General features: G+C 38.0%; 1 protein-coding gene across 1 annotated transcript in view; it reads left to right on the top strand.

The window, feature by feature from the left end:
- The first annotated feature begins 2,454 nt into the window (after positions 1-2,454).
- LOC139942760 (uncharacterized) overlaps positions 2,455-26,471 on the top strand; it is a 34,476-nt gene continuing 10,459 nt past the window's right edge. Inside the window, exons 1-5 of the mRNA XM_071939551.1 lie at positions 2,455-2,512; positions 3,350-3,530; positions 21,016-21,251; positions 22,141-22,259; positions 23,162-23,420. Of these exons, the coding sequence (XP_071795652.1) occupies positions 2,455-2,512; positions 3,350-3,530; positions 21,016-21,251; positions 22,141-22,259; positions 23,162-23,420 (853 nt within the window). The remainder of the gene's footprint in view (positions 2,513-3,349; positions 3,531-21,015; positions 21,252-22,140; positions 22,260-23,161; positions 23,421-26,471) is intronic.

Below are 26,471 nucleotides of genomic sequence, written 5' to 3'. Positions count from 1 at the left end.
AAAAAATCAGTTTTTGATTGTGAACAATTTTCCTGTTATCCTACTAAAAACATATGACAGTAGGATATGATGTAGTGTCACTCAAACAAACAAAAGTTGTCACTCTAAAAGACGAATGCCCTGATATATTTCATTTTGAGGAAAAAATATACTCAAACCGGACAGCACGGGCAAGTTTAAAATTGACACTGATTATTAGTTTGTGTACTCTACGCAAGTGTACCAGGCAGATCAATATCACTCGACAGTCTTTACAATTATTGATGATGTTTCCACTTTGACGCACACTCTTCTTGCATCACAACTTTGGTTTATTTCATATTGACGTAATTTGATCAATATTTGGAAACCTTTGGTTTTCTCCAAGAGACTGTTTGCTTCAAGGGCAACAAGGCAGGGTGCCGAACGTGTATCTTTCTTTGTTTACAAATATAAACGAAGCCTGCAGCCGTACCTGCTCACTGTAGAGAGACGAGCTGTTGATCAACACCCATCAAGTTCTCACCTCAGTTTTAGATCGCTGTCTGTCACTGTTGAGTCATTTGGGGATTTGTTTTAATTTATTTTATTTTTCGTTTAATAATATCAAATAATTCTGACTGCATCTGGATCTACAAAGAGTTTTCGTCAGTGGAGAGGACATCATGAGGCTCTTACTCTTCCTGGTTCTTGGTGGTAAGTTCAATTTGTATTCTTCTGGTTTTAAATCTGAATCAGATTGTTAAAGGCGGTGCACACTATTGGTAAGTGTCAAAGACCGTTGATCTCACTTGGTGTATCTCAACATATGCATACAATGACAAACCTGTGAAAATGTTAGCTCAATATTGGTCGTCGAAGTTGCGAGATAGTAACCAGACACTTTGTACATGAAGTTTGTGCTTTCAGATGCTTAATTTCTGAGGTCTCGAAATCCAATTCGTGGAAAATTACTTCTTTCTCGAAAACTACGTCGTTTCAGAGGGAGCCGTTTCTCACAATGTTTTTTACTATCAACCTCTCTTCATTACTCGTCACCAAGTAAAGTTGTATGATAATAATTATTTTGAGTAATTACCAATAGTGTTCACTGCCTTTAAACACTTTTATAGTTATGAAGCGTTTTTTTTTCCATCTGGTATTGAGTCAACTTAATCTCGAATCTAAAACTTAAAAGGGGATTTCGGTTGTAAGTTGACTTTGAACAGAATTGTGACTTTTGTTATGCCACATATCACCTCAACATTGTAAACAAATACTGAATGCAAGTGTGACTTTGTTTGGTTGTTGATGTGGGGCTCGTGGACTGCGTTAAACAAACGATGCAGACAATTATTTGTGAACTAACAACTAACTGTTGTAAAAGGTCATAGATGTTAGTTGTTTGCAACTTAAAGGGGGCTCTGTTCCCAATATTTATATTAACAACTGATTTAAAGATTTCAAATGTGCATCGGGGATATAAACTTGCATATTTTGTGTTTACCCATATACACCGATGTGGGTACTAAGTTTTTTTCTCCGAGTCCTGTGAATACTCTGTTAATGGACGGAAACTTTATTCCAAAAGTTAATGTATGCGAACAAAATGTGTGTCAAATCTGATGTAGGCAGCTGTTAAAATGAGAAAAAAAGTGCACTTATTACATATGCCGCGTAACTTGTTTTCGAACATTTACAAACCAAAATATACTCTGCTGATACAAATTGCGTGTTGTCAATCAGGTCAAACTGCTGTGCATCATTCGCAGTAGGGGCGTTGGCAACATTTCTGAGTGATTGGTTACTTTATAGCCATAATATTAAATAACAGCTTCCTACACACTTTTACTTTCCGTTAGGATGATTCCTCTGTTAGTCTTTAATTTTAACAATACTTGATATGTATCATTGAGCCAGCAATCAGACAGTTAAACCGAGTTGAGGAAAAGGTCAACACGGTTCAATAGAGAGGCTTGTTATCAAATAATGTACACCTTTTAAAGACATGCTTGAACGAAATTGTCCTTTCCAATCCAATCGACTACCCTTATCAACCGCTTTTTCTAAAAGATTTGCGAAAAGATCCGTTACGTAATCACTCATGTTACGTCATAGTTGGGAGCTCCAATTTGAATAGCCGCGTTATTATAGCGTAGAGGGATAATACAGCAAACTCCCACACATGACGTCAAAGCATGTCACCGAAAATTAAAGCACGTAATCATTTTCGAGAACCCATCCTTTGGAGGTAATGTGCCGCCAGGACGCCACTAACTTCTAAAGACGGCCTCCCACGATTCCGTTGTCGAGAAAATTGACTAAGTCTCCAGCGCCACCTGAAGCTCCCAATCAAAAAAAATGACAGTGGCCCACGTGCATGGCTCTGTTTACCGTTATCAAATAATCCGCGCTTACGGAAGCAATGGATTATTTGCTTTAACCTAGCCCACTTTACTGGTTATTGGGTACGTGTGTACTCCAGGGCTCAATTGCATGGCTCAGAGACTTTCCGCTGAAATCTGCGCTCACGATCACGATTCCTCGCTGACGTGTAAGTGCCGAATTTCTGCGCTAGCTGTGTAAGCGTAGAATGCCTATAGTAACTTTGATTACGCAAGCGCACAAGCCTAAATTCGCCAATTACCTATAAACTACGCCGTAAGCACAGAATGCTACCACAAGCTCCGATTATGTGTTTACGGTAAGCAGATCCATGAAATTGGTTCCAAGTTACTAGGCATTCTGCACTTGCACGTTAGTGGAGACTGGTGATCGTAAGCACATAATTTCGGCGGCTAACACAGACCTGAAACCTGGCCCCTGAGATGGCATACATATCGCATCAAGAACGGAAGGCCTTTTCACACTATCGACCTTTGATCCGTGTCGATGGGGTCCGTGTTGGTTCGTTAAAATTGCCACGTGGATACTAACAGCATTTGCTTCCGCACTAGCTCTACACGATATAAACTTTTTGGTTACACCTGTACCTTTCAATCCTGATACTGCGCGACCGTTTCCACTGCAAGGTCTAATATGGATCAAAGCAGGATGCGAGCGGCGCGAGTGGTTGCGTTATGTGCGGATGACGTCACGCACAATCAGCACGGATCAGGTTCGGCTACGGGTTCGGCTACTAATGCAGATCCTAAAGCTGTATTATTGTAAAGAAAGGAGCTATCACTTAAGATTACACTGCCCATATACTTGAGGCTTTCCCCTGTCTTGAGATTTGCACCTTCAACGGAAATTGAAGGTGGAGGTACAGCTACAGAAGCATGTTTGTACATCACCTCTGTCAAATTCATTGTGCGCCATTAATGCACAGTCGTCGGCAAAACAGTGTCTCAGCGATGTTCTTCTCGGTTATCTTTGTATTGGCATGTAGACGGCGAGGTCAAACAGATATCCATCACACCTATACTTCAGGTACACTACAAGCCTGAGGTCACGTACAGCATGGTTGAGCGTACTGGAGAAGAAGAGGTTGAAGAGCACTATGCCAGAACGCAGTCCTGCATTACAACATTAGAGACATTGAATGGCTATGAAGTTTTCCCCCTTCGAGAGTACACACTATCATTCGTGTCATCATTGAAGAAGCGAATTATTTTGACAAACTTCTGAAGACACCCACTTTTGACAGTACAGACCAGAGCCCTTCTCTGCTGACTGTGTCAAAAGCCTTAGTCACATCTATGAAGACCATAAAGGGGTCCAGGTTTTGTTCGAAGAACTTTTCCAGCATCCGACGCAAAGTGGAAATTATCGATGGTGCTACGGCCAGGACGAAAGCCACATTGTGTCTTGTGTATGTTTTGAAAAATGAACAGGGAGACAAACGGTGTATGGTTGAGGGGCTTGACCGCAAGGAGGTCGAACATCAATTAACAACTATAAGCGTTGGAAGGGAGGGAAAGTATAGGTAGTAAGTACATCTGTGTGGAAAGGCAGAAGAACAAGAGACATACGGTCACTTGTTATTCGATTTTAGTTGTTCAGACCATGCGGTTGAATTGTCTGAATATTTATTTATTTGAAATCTTCGGACATAATTCTTTGTTGCCATCAAAGCGATGTGCCCTCCCAGACCCCTCCAACAAAAACATACATGTTACAAAAATACAGACAATAAAAGCATGAATTTTAAAAATTTAGATATTAATAACATATAAAATGCACCATGCATATGAATGCACCTTATATAGACTTAACACCACCTAGTTAGCTGTATCTTTTACTAATAAAGAAACAAATATTACAAATAAACAATAATATGTTGCAAGGTACAATTTTACAATAGAAGTCATTCATACAAACTTTGGATAAAACTGTCCAAAATGGCTATGTAAATAGAGTCCGGAGTGTTTGTGTTTGACTGTTCGATTTGTCATCAAATGTCAAAAAAAAAAAAAAAAAAAAAAATAGACATGATTGCATTTGTGCACAAATGCAGACCTGTTTCGTTAATAAAATGTTCAAAATTTCTCTCTTAATTTGAAATTCTCTTTGCATCAAAGCAGTTATGACAGTCCAGCCTAATAAAAAAATAATTTGGATTATACCAAGTTCAGATAGCAATTTATGACTTAAAGGTGCAAAAATTTAAAAAATCATAAAAAATTATGTGATGACGTCATCATGACGTCGTTTTACAATTCACAAGAACTTGTCAATATCCAACAACCTACTAAGTTTCAACCTAATCGCATAATTACTTAGGGAGTTATATTAGTTCAAAAAGTGCACATTTAAGGCTGCGTCACGTGACCCCGATGACGTCATTGATCTGAAACTTCACACATATGATGGCTGTCTGACAGTTAACGTGTGTGTAAAATTTGAAGTGATTACAAAAAACTTCACCACACACATCTTCAAAAAGTCCATTTTGACGAGTTTTCAACCTGCCGCTAGAGGGCGCTGTTGCATTTTGTGACGTCATTGGTATTTTTTTTTAACTGCCCACCCTTGCCAGGCACTAACATCGTTCAAAGCAACTTCATATCTTTTGCCAATTTTGAATTAGAGGGCCACTTCCGGTTTTGACCGGAAGTAGAGGTCATGTGAGATCACGCACACGAAACAAAATGAAGACCTAATTTATCCCTGCCCAATCCCGCAAACAAAAACCTACGGTCTCTTGTGGCTGATTTGTTATAAATTTTCAAACATTTAAAATACAACACCTTTAAGATGATATCACGTGACTTCTGATTATGTCATAATGACATCCTTGTTTTACAATGATCATTGCACCAATACCTTTCATCCCTGAAAATTTCATTGGGAACATTGCAAATCAGCACTTATATGAAATTTTTCTGAAGATGACAAATAAAAAAAAAAATAATAACTAGACATGATTGCATTTGTGAACAAATGCAGAGCTGTTTCGTTAATAACAATTTAAATTTTGTCAACTGAATTTGAAATTTATTCTTTTTTTAAAGCAGTTATGACTAATCCAGGCTATTAAAAAAAAAAAAAATTGGATTATACCATGTTCGGATAGCAATTTATTCGTTAAAGGTGCAAAAATTGAAAAAATCTTAAAATATCGTGTGATGACGTCACTATGACGTCATTTCACAATTCACGAGAGCTTGCCAATATCTAACAACCTACCAAGTTTCAACATAATCGCATAATTACTTATAGAGTTATATGAGTTCAAAAAATGCACCTTTAGGGCGCGTCACGTGACCCCCAATGACGTCATTGATCTGAAACTTCACACATATGATGGCTGCCTGACAGTTAACGTGTGTGTAAAATTTGAAGTGATTACAAAAAACTTCACCACACACATCTTCAAAAAGTCCATTTTGATGAGTTTTCAACCTGCCGCTAGAGGGCGCCGTTGCATTATGTGACGTCATTGGTATTTTTTTTAACTGCCCACCCTTGCCACGCACTAACATCGTTAAAAGCAACTTCATATCTTTTTCCAATTTTGAATTAGAGGGCCACTTCCGGTTTCGACCGGATGTAGAGGTCATGTGAGGTCACGCACACGAAACAAAATGAAGACCTTATTTATCCCTCCCCAATCCCGCAAACAGAAACCTACGGTCTCTTGTGGCTGATTTGTTATAAATTTTCAAACATTTAAAATACAACACCTTTAAGATGATATCACGTGACTTCTGATTATGTCATAATGACATCCTTGTTTTACAATGATTATTGCACCAATACCTTTCATCCCTGAAAATTTCATTGCAATTGCTCTTTGGGAACATTGCAAATCAGCACTTATATGAAATTTTTCTGAAGATGACAAATAAAAAAAAAAATAATAACTAGACATGATTGCATTTGTGAACAAATGCAGAGCTGTTTCGTTAATAACAATTTAAATTTTGTCAACTGAATTTGAAATTTATTCTTTTTTTAAAGCAGTTATGACTAATCCAGGCTATTAAAAAAAAAAAAAATTGGATTATACCATGTACGGATAGCAATTTATTCGTTAAAGGTGCAAAAATTGAAAAAATCTTAAAATATCGTGTGATGACGTCACTATGACGTCATTTCACAATTCACGAGAGCTTGCCAATATCTAACAACCTACCAAGTTTCAACATAATCGCATAATTACTTATAGAGTTATATGAGTTCAAAAAATGCACCTTTAGGGCGCGTCACGTGACCCCCAATGACGTCATTGATCTGAAACTTCACACATATGATGGCTGCCTGACAGTTAACGTGTGTGTAAAATTTGAAGTGATTACAAAAAACTTCACCACACACATCTTCAAAAAGTCCATTTTGATGAGTTTTCAACCTGCCGCTAGAGGGCGCCGTTGCATTATGTGACGTCATTGGTATTTTTTTTTAACTGCCCACCCTTGCCACGCACTAACATCGTTAAAAGCAACTTCATATCTTTTTCCAATTTTGAATTAGAGGGCCACTTCCGGTTTCGACCGGATGTAGAGGTCATGTGAGGTCACGCACACGAAACAAAATGAAGACCTTATTTATCCCTCCCCAATCCCGCAAACAGAAACCTACGGTCTCTTGTGGCTGATTTGTTATAAATTTTCAAACATTTAAAATACAACACCTTTAAGATGATATCACGTGACTTCTGATTATGTCATAATGACATCCTTGTTTTACAATGATCATTGCACCAATACCTTTCATCCCTGAAAATTTCATTGCAATTGCTCTTTGGGAACATTGCAAATCAGCACTTATATGAAATTTTTCTGAAGATGACAAATAAAAAAAAAAGTAATAACTAGACATGATTGCATTTGTGAACAAATGCAGAGCTGTTTCGTTAATAACAATTTAAATTTTGTCAACTGAATTTGAAATTTATTCTTTTTTTAAAGCAGTTATGACTAATCCAGGCTATTAAAAAAAAAAAAAATTGGATTATACCATGTTCGGATAGCAATTTATTCGTTAAAGGTGCAAAAATTGAAAAAATCTTAAAATATCGTGTGATGACGTCACTATGACGTCATTTCACAATTCACGAGAGCTTGCCAATATCTAACAACCTACCAAGTTTCAACATAATCGCATAATTACTTATAGAGTTATATGAGTTCAAAAAATGCACCTTTAGGGCGCGTCACGTGACCCCCAATGACGTCATTGATCTGAAACTTCACACATATGATGGCTGCCTGACAGTTAACGTGTGTGTAAAATTTGAAGTGATTACAAAAAACTTCACCACACACATCTTCAAAAAGTCCATTTTGATGAGTTTTCAACCTGCCGCTAGAGGGCGCCGTTGCATTATGTGACGTCATTGGTATTTTTTTTTAACTGCCCACCCTTGCCACGCACTAACATCGTTAAAAGCAACTTCATATCTTTTTCCAATTTTGAATTAGAGGGCCACTTCCGGTTTCGACCGGATGTAGAGGTCATGTGAGGTCACGCACACGAAACAAAATGAAGACCTTATTTATCCCTCCCCAATCCCGCAAACAGAAACCTACGGTCTCTTGTGGCTGATTTGTTATAAATTTTCAAACATTTAAAATACAACACCTTTAAGATGACGTCACGTGACTTCTGATTATGTCATAACGACATCCTTGTTTCGCAATGATCATTGCACCAATACCTTTCATCCCTGAAAATTTCATTGCAATTGCTCTTTGGGAACATTGCAAATCAGCACTTATATGAAATTTTTCTGAAGATGACAAATAAAACAAAAAATAATAATAATAATAATAATAAAAAAAACTTTAACAAAAACAAGAGCTGTTTCGCTGCGCTGCGCTACGAAACAGCTATAAAAACTAGACGTGATTGCATTTGTGCACAAATGCAGAGCTGTTTCGTTAATAAAATTTTCAAATTTTCCCTCTTAATTTGAAATTCTCTTTGCATCAAGCAGTTATGACAGACCAGCCTATTTAAAAAAATAATTTGGATTATACCATGTTTAGATAGCATTTTATGACTTCAAGGTGCACAAATTTAAAAAATCATAAAAAATCATGTGATGACGTCATCATGACGTCGTTTCACAATTCACAAGAACTTGTCAATATCCAACAACCTACGAAGTTTCAATATAATCGCATGATTACTTCGGGAGTTATATTAGTTTAAAAAGTGCACCTTTAAGGCCGCGTCACGTGACCCCCCATGACGTCATTGTTCTGAAACTTCACACATATGATGGCTGCCTGACAGTTAACGTGTGTGTAAAATTTGAAGTGATTACAAAAAACTTCACAACACACATCTTCAAAAAGTCCATTTTGACGAGTTTTCAACCTGCCGCTAGAGGGCGCTGTTATATTTTGTGACGTCATTGGTATTTTTTGTGAACTGCCCACCCTTGCCAGGCACTAACATCGTTAAAAGCAACTTCATATCTTTTGCCAATTTTGAATTAGAGGGCCACTTCCGGTTTCGACCGGAAGTAGAGGTCATGTGAGGTCACGCACACGAAACAAAATGAAGACCTAATTTATCCCTACCCAATCCCGCAAACAGAAACCTACGGTCTCTTGTGGATGATTTGTTATAAATTTTCAAACATTTAAAACACAACACCTTTAAGATGTCGTCACGTGACTTGTGATGATGTCATAATGACATCCTTGTTTTGCAATGATCATTGCCCCAATACCTTTCATCCCTGAAATTTTCATTGCAATTGCTCTTCGAGAACATTGCAAATCAGCACTTATATGAAATTTTTCTGAAGATGACAAATAAAAAAAAAAATAATAACTAGACATGATTGCATTTGTGCACAAATGCAGAGCTGTTTCGTTAATAACAGGTTAAATTTTGTCAACTGAATTTGAAATTTATTCTTTTTTTAAAACAGTTATGACTAATCCAGGCTATTTAAAAAAAACAAATTTGGATTATACCATGTTCGGATAGCAATTTTTTCGTTAAAGGTGCAAAAATTGAGAAAATAATAAAATATCGTGTGATGACGTCACTATGACGTCATTTCACAATTCACGAGAGCTTGCCAATACCTAACAACCTACCAAGTTTCAACATAATCGCATAATTACTTAGAGAGTTATATTAGTTCAAAATGTGCACCTTTAAGGCCGCGTCACGTGACCTCCAATGACGTCATTGATCTGAAACTTCACACATATGATGGCTGCCTTGCAGTTAACGTGTGTGTAAAATTTAAAGTGATTACAAAAACTTCACTACACACATCTTCAAAAAGTCCATTTTGACGAGTTTTCAACCTGCCGCTAGAGGGCGCTGTTGCATTTTGTGACGTCATTGGTATTTTTTTTGAACTGCCCACTCTTGCCAGACACTAACATCGTTAAAAGCAACTTCATATCTTTTGCCAATTTTGAATTAGAGGGCCACTTCCGGTTTCGACCGGAAGTAGAGGTCATGTGAGGTCACGCACACGAAACAAAACGAAGACCTAATTTATCCCTACCTAATCCCGCAAACAGAAACCTACGGTCTCTTGTGGCTGATTTGTTATAAAATTTCAAACATTTAAAATACAACACCTTTAAGATGACGTCACGTGACTTCTGATTTTGTCATAATGACATCCTTGTTTCGCAATGATCATTGCACCAATACCTTTCATCCCTGAAAATTTCATTGCAATTGCTCTTTGGGAACTTTGCAAATCAGCACTTACATTAAATTTTTCTGAAGATGACAAATAAAAAAAAAAAAATAATAATAATAATAAAAAAAAACTTTAACAAAAACAAGAGCTGTTTCGCTGCGCTGCGCTACGAAACAGCTAATAATAATAATAATAATAAAAAACAACTTTAACAAAAACAAGAGCTGTTTCGCTGCGCTGCGCTACGAAACAGCTAATAATAATAATAATAAAAAAACTTTAACAAAAACAAGAGCTGTTTCGCTGCGCTGCGCTACGAAACAGCTAAAAAAACTACAAGAGGAGACTGGTTCACCTTACAGCTTTTAATGTTTCAACATATACCTATAGATCATCACCTGCAGAGCAACACCGGTCGTCAAGACCCTTCACAAATATAGATGTTACTTTTGGGGCAGCACCCACTCCTCGTTCGTTAAATGTTTTTCCCCTTTAACCAATTCTTCTGGCCATTTTTGTGTGAAAGTGTTCCAGTGATTGGTCAATGGATTTCGATGTTGATGTAACTTTACTTTCTACCTACTTGGTAATTTCTTCATTTTTTTTTTTTTTCTTGTCCGAAATTTTAAATTGTCTTTTACAATAGTCTTTTACAAATAAACATTCTGACTGCTAATTTGGGGGTTTTAAGAGCGGGATTTGAACCCATGGCTTTCGGTTGAAGGCTTACCCACATGTGAGTCATAATTAAGTGACATGTTCGAATTCCAAATTAGTTATTTTGACACACGTACCCAAGTGTTTCTTAGTGTGTATCAAATATACATCAACTGCTACCGGTAGATCAATATCGCTCTTCAAGATTCTTCATTTTGTCTGTTTGTTATGTTCACTTTGATGCACAAACTTCTCGCATGAGAACGTTCTCTCTTTTCTATCAATAATCCTAACACCGACCATTTCTGAAATAGCGCTTCAGTAGCTTCAAATTACACGTCAGCAATAGTAACTGTTTGCTCTCTATACACCTTTTGATGTTAATTCCACACTACTGCACGCACTTCTCTCGTGTTAAAAATAACTCTCCATTGATCAATATGCCTAGTCCTGAAGGACTTCTTTATTGAGGTTTGCTCCATTAAATTTACCCGACACGTCAGCAACAGTTATTGATATCAGTTTGCTCTCTACAGGACGCCCTAGTTTATTTAACCAGAAAGTCGATATTACAATCTAGATATGCCAGCCTTATTAAAAGTTGTTTGAATTACCCACAAGTTTTAAACAAACTTAAATTGTACAACTTATGCCATTACGCATTAAATTTGCCTGTTGATAACATGTTCCCGTCCCGTAACCATGTCCCGTTAATAAACACACTAATGTTCCATTTTGCCGTATGATAACCATATAATGTTTTTGTTTATGCTTTTACACCTGCAAATATTCTCGTAACTATAACATATGCTAAGTTGCATCGGGGATAAATAATATTAATTTTGGTTTTTACCCATACACCGATGTGTGTTTAATACACTCGGGAAAGAACTGAGTATACAGTGCCATTAGACACACATCGGTGTATGGGTAAAAATAAAAATAAATATTCTCGTAACTGTTAAATTGTCCCCTGTCACTGCAGTATTATAATGCTAGTTTTGCAACTAGGTGCGACAACATCTGGAATCATAAACTATGAAAATAACCCGGGGCTAACAAGTAGCCTGATATTTGATGACTGAAACTTGTGTGAGAAAACCTTTTCTAAGATTAATAGGTTTTAAAGCCCGATCACAAGGGCTCAAAAACGACTATGAAAACGATGATGTAAACAATGCACCTCACCCAATTGGTTGATTTGGCGTGAGCGGTTTCTGCGTGAAGCAAATCAACCTTGATAATGCGTTCTATTTGCGTCGTTATCGTTTTCGTTATCACTGCAGTGTGTCTTGGCCTTATATGTATCGAAGCCTTAATAATCACACATGGAATTTTAAATGACATTTATGTCATCCACCCAAGGCTCATTTTGTTTTTCACCAGCCGCGTTCCTCTGCGGCTCCGCCGGTCAGCAAGTCCGCTAAGCCGCCGCGGCAATGCTGCTTTTATTGATTTTTAACCATGCTGGACCTCACAATAGCTGACCGATCTCTCAGCGGATCCGCCGGAAAATGTTAATAACGTGTAACTGAGCCGTCAGGGCCGTGAACGTTCCCGGTTAATATGGGTTGTTTTGTTATCGAAATCTGCGGACTGCCGCAGAATGAACGCGGATTGGAACGGCTTTTAGGTTTTGACAAGGCGCCTTACTACAGTGGAATTTGCAATTTCGGGGTTGACTTCGAGCGTTCTTACCGACAAGTTGTAATGCAAGTCTAACTTCATTTATTTCTCAAGTCCATTAATCGCGAAAACCAAGGGAAAATCGCGCAAAATCACTGTCCGAAAATTGTACGCCTTTCTCTCGATGTTTTTGTGTTTTACGCCGTTTGAAGCGTCAATGCTGAACGCTGCCCTCGCCTGATTCAACCATAACCTGTAGATCAATATCAGTCGCCAAAACTCTTCACCATTCTAGATGTTATTTTCGCTTTACTGCACCCACTTCTCGCTGGATTTATTTGTCTCTCTGCGTATCAATATTTTTAGCCATAATTTAAGTCGCGTCAGTAGTTTTTAAATGACACGTCGGCATCGGTTATTGATGTGACTTTGCTTCCTTCTAACGAGGCCATAGCATCAGTACTGAACGCTACCTCGCCTAGTTCAACCATTACATATAGATAAATACCACTCGTCAGGACTCTCCAAAGTTCTACGTGTTATTTTCACCGCGCTGCACGCACCCAATTCTCGCATGATAAACTGTGTTTTGATTTTAAAGACACTTCTTGCCAATTTTTTAAAGTTGTTTCAGTATTTGTTTATATAACATGTTAGCATCGGGTTGTGTTGTAACGTTGCTTTATCCCTAAAGCCCTTTTCACACGACAAAGTCAAACTAGGGTCCTTGGTCTCCGGTGGCAGTTGTCTTGACCAAGGACGTTGGTCAAACTCAAACAGGACCTTTCACACGGCGCAGAAACCAACATCCCATGTCTCAGAACATTCGTCTTTTGTGGTGCTAAAGGTCAACATTTGAAAACTTGCTCTCTTGAAGGAGTCGTGCACACGCTCAAAGGTTTAACGTTATCATATAACGGGGTCGAACATCTTGATTTTCTTGCACCATGTGTTTCTTCTTGCGCGCATGCGTGGTAGCTCCAGCAACACCAGGGTCCTTCGTTACGCAAGCAATTTCCATTCACACAGCACACACGGACGTTCGTGGTATAATTTTCACAACGTTGTGCTTTTAAGACGGAGGTCTGGACCTTGGTCTTAAAAAGACCAGGGACCCGTGCCTATTTAAGCAGAGGTACCTTTCACACGATGTGGATTAAACAACGTTGTGTTCTTAAGACCAAGGACCCCCTGCTTATTTTGCTCGTGTGAAAAGTTTTAAGCATCGGAAAGTCGTTACTACAGGCGCTGATATAGCCTAGTTCCCATTTTCTTTTGTAGCCCGAAGTAGTGTAAGTCGTGAAATGTAATACTTGTTAAAACAAAACTGCCTGTTTGTATTCCCATATTGGAAACCACAGCGGGATTTGAACCTTTTACTTTTGGGTTTGAAACTAAGGTCACCAACTTTAATCAAGCCGCTTGTTGGCGGTCAGACTTCTCCGTGAATGTCAGTGTTTTCGAAAATACCAGTCGAGCCATTTGCATATTCTTATTGATCTTCAGCCATTAACTATTCTGAAAAATGTAACGGCTTTCTCTGGATGTTTCGGCGTATCAAGAACTTATTTGAACAAACAAACCTTTTGATTTAAACTTGTAACATTTGTACGTTATACTATTATCTGCATTTTTCAATAAATATGTTAAAACTTTGTTTAATGTAACAACATATAGAAAATTTAACTGAAGTCGGTATATAGGTTGGCCCAAAAAGTCACTCCTGTTGCATTACTATATTCATCAACCACAACCTGTAAATCAAAACCACTCTTCAAGGTTCTTTTCTGGATGTTATTTTCACTTTGCTGCACCCACTTCTCGCTACATGAATTTGTCTCTCTGTTTTGAAATTTCTAGCAAAAAAAATCACAGTTTCTTCAGGAGTATCTAAATGACACGTCAGCACCGGTTATTTATGAAACTTTGCTTCCTACTAACGAGGCCATAGCATCAATACTGAACGCTACCATCGCCTAGTTCAACCACAACCTGTAAATCAATACCACTTGTCAAAACTCCTCACCATTCTAGATGTTTTGGCCATATCATCAATACCGAACGCTACCCTCGCCTAGTTCAACCACAACCTGCAGATCAATACAAGTCGTCAAGCCTTTTCACAGTTCTAGATGTTATTTTCACTTTGCTGCATGCACCCACTTCTCGATCGGTCAATTTTACTCTCTGTACTTCGAAATTTCTAGCACAAGAAATCACAGTTTATTATATGATCGTATTCTTTTCAAGCTGCTTCTTTATGTATATAAATGCTCCCAGGGTCTTGCTCCAAATTATCTTTCTGATCTTTTGTCTTCTAATACACCTGGCAGAGAAGGTCTGCGCTCCTCCTCTGATAAATCCCTTCTTTGTGAGCAAAGACCTTCTCGATCTGCCGGCTCCAAGTCTTTTTCTCTGGCTGGGCCGAAGGAATGGAACAGATTACCCAAACTCATCAGGGAATCATCCTCAACTGCCATTTTCAAAACAAAACTCAAAGCCTACTTCTTCAATCAGCCTCGTCATTAATCCTTTTTGTTGTTCTGTTGTTCTCTCCTTTCTCGTTTTGTTCTTGTTTTATTCACTGTTAAGCGCTTTGATCTGTGTTAAAGGCGCTATATAAATATTATTATAAAGAGTATTTAAATGACACGTCAGAACCGGTTATTTATGAAATGGTGCTTCCTACTTGCCTGGTTCAACCACAACTGGGGATCAATACCACTCGTCAAGACTGTTCACCATTCTAGACGTGAATTTCACTTTACTGCACCCACTTCTAGATTGATTAATTTGGCTCTCTGTATATCAATATTTCTAGCCATAATTTAACCGTCGCTTCAGTAGTTTATCAATGACACGTCGGCATCGGTTATTGATGTGACTTTGCTTCCTACTAACGAGGCCATAGCATCAATACTGAACGCTACCATCGCCTAGTTCAACCACAACCTGTACCACTCGTCAAAACTCCTCACCATTCTAAATGTTTTGTTCACCTCGCTGCATCGGATACTGATGTAACTTTGCTTCATCAATACGAGGCCATACATTTCAAGCACCGCAGATCCATTACTACAGGCGCTATAGCAAAGTCTGGTTCCCATTTACTTGAACTATTACAAGCCTTGAAATGAAATACAACTTTTTAAATAATAATTGCACAATTATGTTCCAATATCGGGAATACTGTATAGCTGGATTTGAACATATTATGACTTTGGTTGGGGTTTTAAGGAAGGTCGCCAAAATCAGCTAATTAAGCTTTCGTTTGCAGTAAGACTAGACTTATCGACAATGTCAGTATTCTCGACATTAGCAGTCGAACAATTTGCGTGTTTGTACTGATCTTAAGACTTTCATCATTCTGAAAGTATAACTACTTTCCCTTGATGTTTCTGCGTTCGACCTTCTTGGAATAAACAAACATTTGGATTTAAACGTGTAAAGTTAGCACATTTTACTGTTACCTCCATCTTTCAATACATCTGTAAAAACACCAAATGTTTAATAGAAACAAATGTAGAACTATTTTACAGGAGTTGGTTTTTAAAGTTTGCCCATTAATCACTCCTGTTGCATCACTTCAATATACCACAACATGTAGATCGATACCACTCGTCGAGACTCATCACATTTCTAGATATTGTTATTTTTACTTTGCTGCACCCACTTGTTGATTGATTAATTTTTCTAAATGTGTATAAATATTTCTAGCCACATTTTAACAGTTGCTTCGGTAGTTTTAATTGAAACGTCAGTATCGGGTGTTGATGTAATTTTGCTTCCTACTAGCGAGGCCATAATTTCATGCACCGGAGATCCGTTTCGGCAGGCGCTAGCAAAGTCTGGTTTTAATTTACTGTGTTAGTTCGAACTATTAATATTGAAATGAAATACAGCTTTCCAAACAATACCTGTAGATCAATGCCAATCGTCAAGACCCATGGCAGTTATACGTGTTATTTTCACCTCGCTGCACCCACTTCTCACATGACAAGTTTGTATTTCGTTTTTACCAATATTTATAGCCAATATTTCAGAAGTTGTTTCAGTAGTTTTTAATTGACACGGTAGCATCGGGTTATAATCAAAATAATGTTGTTTTATCCATACGAGGCCATAGCTTCAGGCACCAAGACCCATTACAACATGCGCTGGCAAAGCCTGGTTCACACTGACTTCTATATAATTATATTGTCCGAATTGAAATACAACTTTCCCAACAAAATATCTGCACGTTCGTTATCCCTAATTTGGAACCAGAGAGGGGTTTAAACTTTTGGGTTTGACATGAAGGACAACACCACCGTAGCTAATCAAGCAATTGTTGGCAGTCTGACTACTTTGTCGATGTCAGTATTTTCGACGGTACTTGTATGTGAGCAGAAAAGGTGCAGTTACAAAGCCGAAAAGGTTTAAGTCCGATGGATATTAAATTGCATGTTTTTGTTCCCCTTGGTCGGAACATGAGCTGGATTCGAAACTTTGACTTTTGAGTTTAACACTAAGGTCACCAACTCATCCAAGTAAGCAATTGTTGGCAGTCAGACTTCTTCGTCATGTCGGTAATCTCTACATTACCTGTCGAACAATTTCCATTTTTCATTTGATCTTGATTAGTTTTTCACCATACTGAAAAACATTACTACTTTCTCTTGGTGTTTCTGCGTTCGACCTTTTTGGAACAAACAACTTTTTGATTTAAACTTGTGAAGTTATCATATTATACTATTACCTGCAACTTTCAATACATCGGTAAAAACACCAATTGTTTGATAGAAAAAAATATTTAGAAATGAGGAGAAGGTATTGGGGTTGGCCCAAATAGTCACTCATGTTGTATCATTTCCATTCAATACAACATGTAGATGAATACAACTCATCAAGTCTCTGTGTATCAATATGTCTAGCCATATTTTAACAGTCGCTGCAGTAGTTTTTAAATGACACTCGGCATCGGTTATTGATGTGACTTTGCTTCCTACTACCGAGGCCATAGCATAAATACTGAACGTTACCCTTGCCTAGTTCAACCACTACATGTAGACCAATACAACTCGTCAATAATTGTCGTGGTTATACGTGTTATTTTCACCTCGCTGCACTCACTTCTCGCATGATAAGTTGCATTTTGTTAGCAAAATTTCTAGCCATATTTTAACAGTTGTTTCAGTAGTTTTTAAATGTCACGTCAGCATCGGCGGTGAAACTTTGCTTTCTCATTACGACGCCGTAGGTTCAGGCACTGGATATTCATTACTACAGGTGCTAGCAAAGCCTGGTTCCAATTTACTTTTCTAGTCATATTAATTGCAAGTCTTGAAATGAGACACAACTTTCCAAAACATTTCTGCATGTCTGTGTAGCTGGATTTGAAACTTTGACTTTTGGGTTTGACATCAACGTCACAAACTCATTCAATCAAGCATTATTGTTGGAAGTAGTGATCATTCGTTTTACACGTTCAAAGCACCGTAGCACGTCCAGATCTTGCCAATGCCCAATTACAAGCTGGATACTGAAGGCTGCACCCTTCTCGGACCGTTGTCTTTGTTAAACGCTATACATATTCATGTTATGTTCAATAAAGCAGGAGAGCTGGAGGCATGTGAAAGCCCCAGGAAATTTATCTTATTGTCTGCTCCTTGCAAAGCATGCAGGTAGCGGACAATCACTCACAAGACAGTGTAGTGTTAGCATTCACTATAAAGGAAAGATTTACTAAGCAAGCAGGGTGTGTAAAAAAAACATGCAACAATAGCCTATACAGTATAATACCACTACTTGTGAGCTCAATCCAACATGTGCAAGTCCCTTTGGTTGGGCAGTTGGAGTCTAACAATGTAGGTGTGCTCAACTTGTAAAGAGAAAGTCTGCTGTTCTCATTCAAATAAGATTACGTTCATCCGTGATGATATACAGGACTTTCATTCAAATAAGATAACGTTCATCTTTAATGATATTCAGGACTGCTGTTCACATTCAAATAAGATTACGTTCATCTGTAATGATATTCGGGTCTGCTGTCATCCTTTCAAACAAGATTACGTTCATCTGTAATGATATTCAGGACTGCTGTTCACATTCAAATAAGATTACGTTCATCTGTAATGATATTCGGGTCTGCTGTTCACATTCAAATAAGATTACGTTCATCTGTGATGATATTCGGGTCTGCTGGTCACATTCAAATAAGATTACGTTCATCTGTGATGATACTCAGGTCTACCGTTCACATTTAAATAAGATTACGTTCAGCTCTTATGATATTCAGGTCTGCTGTTCACATTCAAATAAGATTAGTTGGTCACTTACAAAATTATATTCCTTTTTTCTTCTCTTGTTAAACCCAACTTTGTGTGATCCCTACTGGATTTTGGAGTTTCAATCCTATGATATGAATATGATGTTTTTGTGTTTGCACATAATAACAGTAAGTAAGGACGCTGGAGTATCAGCTTTAACAGTAATAAATAAATCTTTATGTTATTCGGCCACAGTGACACCCAACATGCTTCACCCAGCCCCTTCTTAACATACATTTCTTTGCAAAATAGTTTAAGAGGGTACCTATAAATAATTACAAAATGTACCCCTTTTCGTTTTTTCCTTTGGTTAAATTTGGCTAGGCACTAGTGGACAACAGCAATTCTTAGTAAATCTTTCCTTTATAGTGAATGCTAACACTACACTGTCTTGTGAGTGATTGTCCGCTACCTGCATGCTTTACAAGGAGCAGACAATAAGATAAATTTCCTGGGGCTTTCACATGCCTCCAGCTCTCCTGCTTTATTGAACATAACATGAATATGTATAGCGTTTAACAAAAACAACGGTCCGAGTAGGGTGGAGCCTTCAGTATCCAGCTTGTGATTGGGCATTGGCAAGATCTTGACGTGCTACGGTGCTTTGAACGTGTAAAACGAATGATCACTAGTCAGACTTCTTCGTAAATATCAGTACTCTCGATACTAACAGTCGAACACTATTGTATTGATGTTAAGCCTTTCCCCATTCTTTGGTAATATTACTTCGTAACAACCCACAATGTAAACGCCCGGTCGCACGAGCCTCGATAAAGATAACGAAAACGAGAATGTTAACAATACGCGCACTCGATTGGCTGAATGGGTTTGGGCGTATTCTGCGTGGAGCTATTCAACCAAAATAATGCTTTCTCTCTGCACGGTGATCGCTGTCGTTGTCACTGTATTGTGACTAGACGCTGATTGACAGATTGATTAAATGCGACACTGCTTTATGTTCTTAAGCATTTACACCATAACGATGTGAATGCTGGGGTATACTCTAACTGCCATTGTTACAAATTCATTTGTAAACCACGTTATAAGATGTTCAACGCGTGACTGAATGGGCCAATTTGTAGAACACAATTATTTAAGCCATAAAGTCCTTGTGCCCCACCCGAGTAACATGCCTGTGATATTTGTTCACAGGACTCGGGAAAGTACTGAGTATACAGTGCCAATACACATCGGTGTAAGGGTAAAAACCCAAATTAATATTTTTTGTCCCCGATGCAAATTTAAAATTTATTATATCGTTGAGGTACCCGCTGCCAAAACATAGGACTCGAACTGCCTCTAGCTACCGGGCAACCTCGGTAGTCTAGTTGGTAAGACACTGTTATAGAATTGCAAGGGTCGTGGGTTCGAATCCCACCCGAGTAACATGTCTGTGATATGTTTTCACAGTACTCGGGAAAGTACTGAGTATACAGTGCTATTTACACACATCGGTGTATGGGTAAAAAACAAAATTAATATACTTTGTCCTAGTTTCTAGATTCATAAAAACCTTTTGATCATTTGGTATTATAAGGAAGATGATTGGAACGTTGTGTTGGAGGTAATGCTTGATTTTACTCTCAATAATTCTGAACCAGGTTACGCACACTCAGTTGAGTGAGATGTTGTCTTTAGCCGAAGCCTTCTCGGGAAACTCTGATGGTCGTCTTCCCCGCATCCCGGTCCAGCATCAGCGACCTATAAAAGCTCACTGTTTCATGTTGTGTTGCTTCTTTATTCAGCTGATCTACGAATTGAATTATCTCCTGCCCTTGTTCCTATTTACACAAATGAGTTCCCAGTGTACAATGGGGGCTCACATCTAGCTATATATTGCGGATATAGTGGCCAGCAAGTCTCATCATACGTTCATTGATCTCGACATATACTCTAGGTAGAGCAGCGTAGAGCTGGGGGTTGGCATATTGGTCCTTTCAGTGCACATTATGATGGCCCATCTTGGGATGGCCCTTGATCAAGGGCCATCCCAAGCATTCTTGTAATACATACATACATACATACATACAAACATACAACTAAGCAATTTAAAGTCTGTAGAAAAATTAGAGGCGAGCTAAAGGTATGATATGGTTTTCCCGGACCTGTCAACAATTGAATTGAATAACGCTTCTTAGACCACAGCAAAGGTTAAAATGTAAGATTTTGACTGGCACAAGGACATTCCCAAAGAACAGCGACAGCCATGTGCCAAGGCAGCTAAGTTAGTTTAGCACCGACTGCTTATTGTTGATGTTAAGCAACTATCTCAAGAAGACATTTCTTCTTGCTGGTTATAATTTGTTCATCGACTCTTTTGTTAGATTAATCCATGACCCAAACGAAATCTTAACAGCCTTTGTATCTCTTTATTGTGTTAGTTGTGTTGCTGAATAGCGATGAAGCAGCTGCTACTAAAGTTTGCCACTTGACCCAAGAACCTGATCCAGATGAAGGGAACCGACTACGATGGATCCAACCATTTGAGGATATGTGTTCCTGTACCTCAATCCGACCAGGAGGGCTGTTTAAAGTAGCTCCAAATAGAAAGACTAAACCAATCTACACTGACGAACCAATTTTCACTGATGACCAAGAAGATATACATGATCATTATCAATGCCATATGCAGGGTAAGAGGATTTGGAGATTAGGGCAGAAGACTCGGGTGGGGTTAGAATCTACGACCTTTGCATGGCTAGAGCAGGTGTAATACCACTAGGCTACCGAGCGAGCCCCCGTCAGGGAAAACAACAAAAAATACCACAATAATTTCTACTCGGTACTGAAAAATTGCATTTACCTTGCTACATATTATATGCCGGTCCCACTGTAAAGATAACGAAAACGATGATGACGTAAAGAGAAGGCATTGTGTTGGTTAAATTGCTCTGCATATAATACGCCTATGCTTATTCAACCAATCGAGGGCGTGTTGAAAACGTTTTCGTTATCGTTACCGAGGCATGTGTGACCGGGCCTTTAGTATCACTACCAGACTACCGAGCTATGCCCGATTGCTTGAAGCGCAATACGAATCTTAAGCAGTCGGCACCGCACCGATTCGATAGATGCTAGATGTTTTTGCATCGGGTGAACAAAATATTATATATCTCTTTTCACCATAACACCGATGTGTATTATCAAGCTTAACACTTTTTGCAGCTTAATACTTGTTTCAAAATCAAATAAAAGCATACTAACGATGAAGATAAACGAACGGCTGTCTGTAAGTAATAAAGTCAAGCATTCTAACGATGAAGATAAAAGAACGGCTGTCTGTAAGTAATAAAGTCAAGCATACTAACGATGACGATAAAAGAACGGATGTCTGTGTGAAACATTTATACATTTACGGTTTCAATGGGAAACATGTTTTCTCTCGACATTTTGATAGGAATACAAAAAGGTAGCAACGCCGGGTACTGTGACTCTAAATAAAACTAACCACAGATCTTATTTATTACAAAATATGTTTCGATTATTTTAAATTAGTTGAAATCGTTCTGTTTATTTCCCCAGACTGCCAGGCTTTGTTGGCTGCTGGTCGCAAGGAAGATGGTATCTACATTATCCATCCGTTCCAGAATAACGAAGGAATCAAGGTGTTTTGTGATATGACGAAGCATACCGGCTGGATTGTAAGTACATCACTCATTTGGGAATGCATCTTTCCTGTAAATTCAAAGACGTCTTAAACAATCTGCCAACTCCAAAGCAAAATCTTATTGAACTTTAGTTGTATCCAAGCATGCTTGATGCTCTCAAGTTAACATCACGCCATTAAACACACTTGGGTAGACCGTTCCTTTAAACATTCTGGTCCATCTAATTGGAATGTTCTTCTACCGCACCTCAGACTAAAAAGAACTCTCTCCAGCTTCAAACCATCCTAAGAACTTACGTGTATGATGTTGTATAGCACGACAAATCAATACTTTTCAGAACTGTTAACAAATGAAATAATGTGCTTAACCCTCCGAGCCGGCCTGATAAAAAAATTGTACATGCTGGATCCACAAAGTGTTTGAATTGTGCACATGATGTTTTAATGGTATGACCAATTCTCTGTAACCACACCTTAACTATTAAAGCGTTTGTTGAAAAAAAATCACACGTAAATATTAAAACTTTACGTATTCAAATGATTAAGTATCTGCTTACACAGTATGTGATTGTGTATATTATAATGAGAAAATATAGACTAATGACGTCCCCTTAATATTTGTTTACATTTGACTTTATTCACCAGAAACCACTGCATTACCAGAAATCGGTTCTTAAAAAAACAAAATTGATCCACACTTGTTGCAATAACTTTAAGAAAAAAAGGATCGCCCTTTCGCCCACGCCTCTCTAAATATAATTTGTATATATCTTTTTCGAATAGATTAAATTTGCTTCATTTTACCAGGAAAAGAAAATAAGAGTTTTCCGATTTCTTTTCATTTTGAAGTAACCTGTACAAAATAGCTAAATGAAGATCAATCTGACTGTCGATGAAAAAAATGATCATAAAAAAAAATGATACGTTTATTTTAAGGTGGTCCAGCGACGCTATAACGGATCGCTCAGTTTCAACCGCAGTTGGGCAGAATACAAGAAAGGCTTTGGGTCAATGGATGGTGAGTTCTGGCTTGGTAATGAGATTCTACATGAGCTGACTGATGCTGAAGGGAACTGGACAATCCGTCTGGACCTAACCAATGAAGATAACATGACCGGTCATTTGCTGAAGAAACAGTTTCACGTCGGACCTGGCGATTACACGATTCTGGAGCACTCCGGGATACAACAAAGTGGTATGTGTTCGTATGATTTGTATTCACCTTGACCAGGGCTCCACTTATTATATTAGGATTAAGGCTAAATTCAAGGCTCAATTTAATGTAGTGTTGAACAAAATCTTAAACATTTGTCTTTAACTTTATAGGCAATGTTTTGAAGGGCATGTTCTCTAATTATTATGTTGCATTTAATGCTAACATTTCAAAACCGCCATTCAATTTAAAATTAAATTTTGCTAAATATATTTTCCGTTTGTCGACTTCTGAGAAAAGTTCAAACGAAAACTATTATAATTTCATCAACAGTTTCTAGTTAGCAGATATTCTGGATACTAACACCAGGGCTCCACTGATTATATTGATAGTCTATCAAGGTTATTTTAAAGGCTCCATTTGTTGTATTTATTTTTTTAAAGAACAAATTGTAAAATATTTGTTTGTAAAACACAAACGATGTTTTGACGGGCCTGTTCTTAAATACTATGTTGCTTTATGTTAACTTTTCAAACCGCCATTCAATTTAACACTAAAATTGACACAATTAAATGTTAGTTGACTCCGGGAAAAAATCTAAACGAAGCTATTATTAATTCAACAGTTACTTAAAATAATTAAAGGCTGAATTGTTTTTGTTGTTTTCTTTCCAGTTGGTAGATACTGTGGACACAAACTAGGAATGGAAGACGGGAGTATTCCCGATGATAAGATCACAGCATCTAGTCAGCGGAATTCATATTGTCCGCCAAGTAATGCACGACTGAATCTGAACCGTTGTTGGATCCCAGCTACTGGACAGTTCGTTAATACATGGCTTCAATTAGAAATGGGTTTAGAGCCTGTGAATATTGAGGGCGTCATCACACAGGGCTTTCCATACGGTGATTGGTATGTGACAAAGTACCAGGTACAATACAGCATTGATGGCACTGCATGGCTGTATGTGAATGGGGGCTCTACTCCACAGGTAAGAGTACTCGGCAAAGACACGTTCCTTCCAAACATGTAATCCTGTAATGACACTCCAATCAAGCTGTACAACTATTATTCATGACCTAATGTGTTTCGTTATTGTTCCACCCCTGTTTTTTACAGACATTCTTAGGCAACACTGACAGAAACACCCCAGTTACCAATATTCATTAAAACATAGACACTCAAATAATGCAGTACAGCCATTATTTTTAACCAAAGTGTTAATAATCATTTTGTATTTATTTGTGTCTCCATCTCTGGTTTGAATTTACTTTTACAGACATTCATTGGCAACACTGATGGAAACACCCCAGTTACCAATATATTCCAGCAGCCTATTCAAGCACGGTACATCCGCATCAGACCTACAGCCTGGGTAAAATACCCAGTCCTACGTATTGAACTCCTTGGATGCAGAGGTATTGTTTCAATCAATCATCACTTTTTCAAACGTCAAATTGTACATAATCTCACTAAAAGGATTGGGGTACTTTTTGTATAACAAAACAAAAGTCTACCGATTTACCTTTACATTTAACTTACACAGATTGATTATAATGTCAGTAAAAAACTTATATAACAAAATATTGCTTGCTGATGTGATTTAATTTTTAAGAAATGAGTAAAACGATGTCATGAAAATACGTCGTACATGCTTAAACAACACCGAGGGAAGGTTTCTGCAATTTTTTATTTTCAAACTGTGTAAATCTGATGAAATTTGGTGGTGTCCTAAAAGAAGTTCACACACAGACCCTAAAACCGAGACACGCCTATTCTGATTTCGAACGTTAGTCTATAAATCTCATCTATAAAGTAACTAGAAAACAATTTATTGCCAGACTTGCACAGAACACTGCACATAACAAATTCGGTACATCAGCTGCAAACCAACAACCTGGAATACTTAAGATATTGAGCTCAGTGGCTGCAAAGGTAAAGGATATAATTTAATGATGTATGCTTTTGACCACTCACCACGGTATCCAAGAATACGAAGTCATACAATTTAGACATTCAAAACTGTACTCGTTTCTGAGTTGAGCACAGTATAAATAAAGTACATTGCAAAATATAGAAATGGGAACAAAAATCGTAAAATCAGAATATGTTTGCAGTCAACCTCACTTCAAAGTAAGTGCAAACAATTACACCTTAGCTACTGTTATGAAAATGTACTATATAGCCTAGGCAAAATAAAATGCGTTTCTGAGGTAAACCGCGGTCTCAATAACAATTAAAGGCTGGCCTGATGGAACACTATGAATTTGTTTATTTTCTCAGTCCATGAAGTTTGTCAGCAGAAGCTTGGAATGGGAGATGGTACCATCCCTGATGGAAGCATAACGACATCGTCTACTGGTTACTGCAGCAAAAACCATTACGGACGGCTAGATGTGTTCGGTGGCTGGTTTCCCACATGGAATGACAAAGGCCGTGCTTGGTTCCAGGTTGATTTAAAGCACCCGGTATTGATTCAAGGTGTTGTTACACAGGGTAACAACGACAGATGGTACTGGGTTACAGAGTTCATCGTATCTTACAGAGACAATGAGCAAGACCTGCGCTTCGTAGGAGGGACAGATGAGGACAGTGCACAGGTAGCTAGGACGTCATACCTAAATGACAGAAAAACCTTTAAAAAATGTAAATTATTGTATAAATCAACAACACCACATGTAATGTATTAGGCAGATTATATTGTTTCTTAATGAATTCACTGAAACTGGCAAGTTCACTATTCCTTCAAAGTCAATCATTCTTTTGTACAGTATTTCCAGATGTCTACAGCATTTTTACAAATATGAACAAAAGGAACGTTTAAACCAGATTCTGCATGACATTTTTGATAAAAGAGTGTTCCTCAGAACAACGAGCGGCAGCACGTTTTACACAAATAAACTGCAGTATAGCTTCTGCATTTATTTAGGAATCCCAACTCTCCAGAAGACGATCAAAGCATACTGATCGAAACGTCGAGTTTAAACCAACGGTTCTTTTTAGAACCACCCCAACTCATTTATAGATATCCGTTACATGGTGTGACCGCAAACCTGTCCATACCGTAACCCACCATGCACAATTTCAAATCCT

Source organism: Asterias amurensis, chromosome 10, assembly GCF_032118995.1.
Source record: "Asterias amurensis chromosome 10, ASM3211899v1".
Taxonomy (NCBI): Eukaryota; Metazoa; Echinodermata; class Asteroidea; order Forcipulatida; family Asteriidae; genus Asterias; species Asterias amurensis.
Note: the sequence above shows the minus strand (reverse complement) of the source record. Positions and strands in the feature narration are given on the sequence as shown.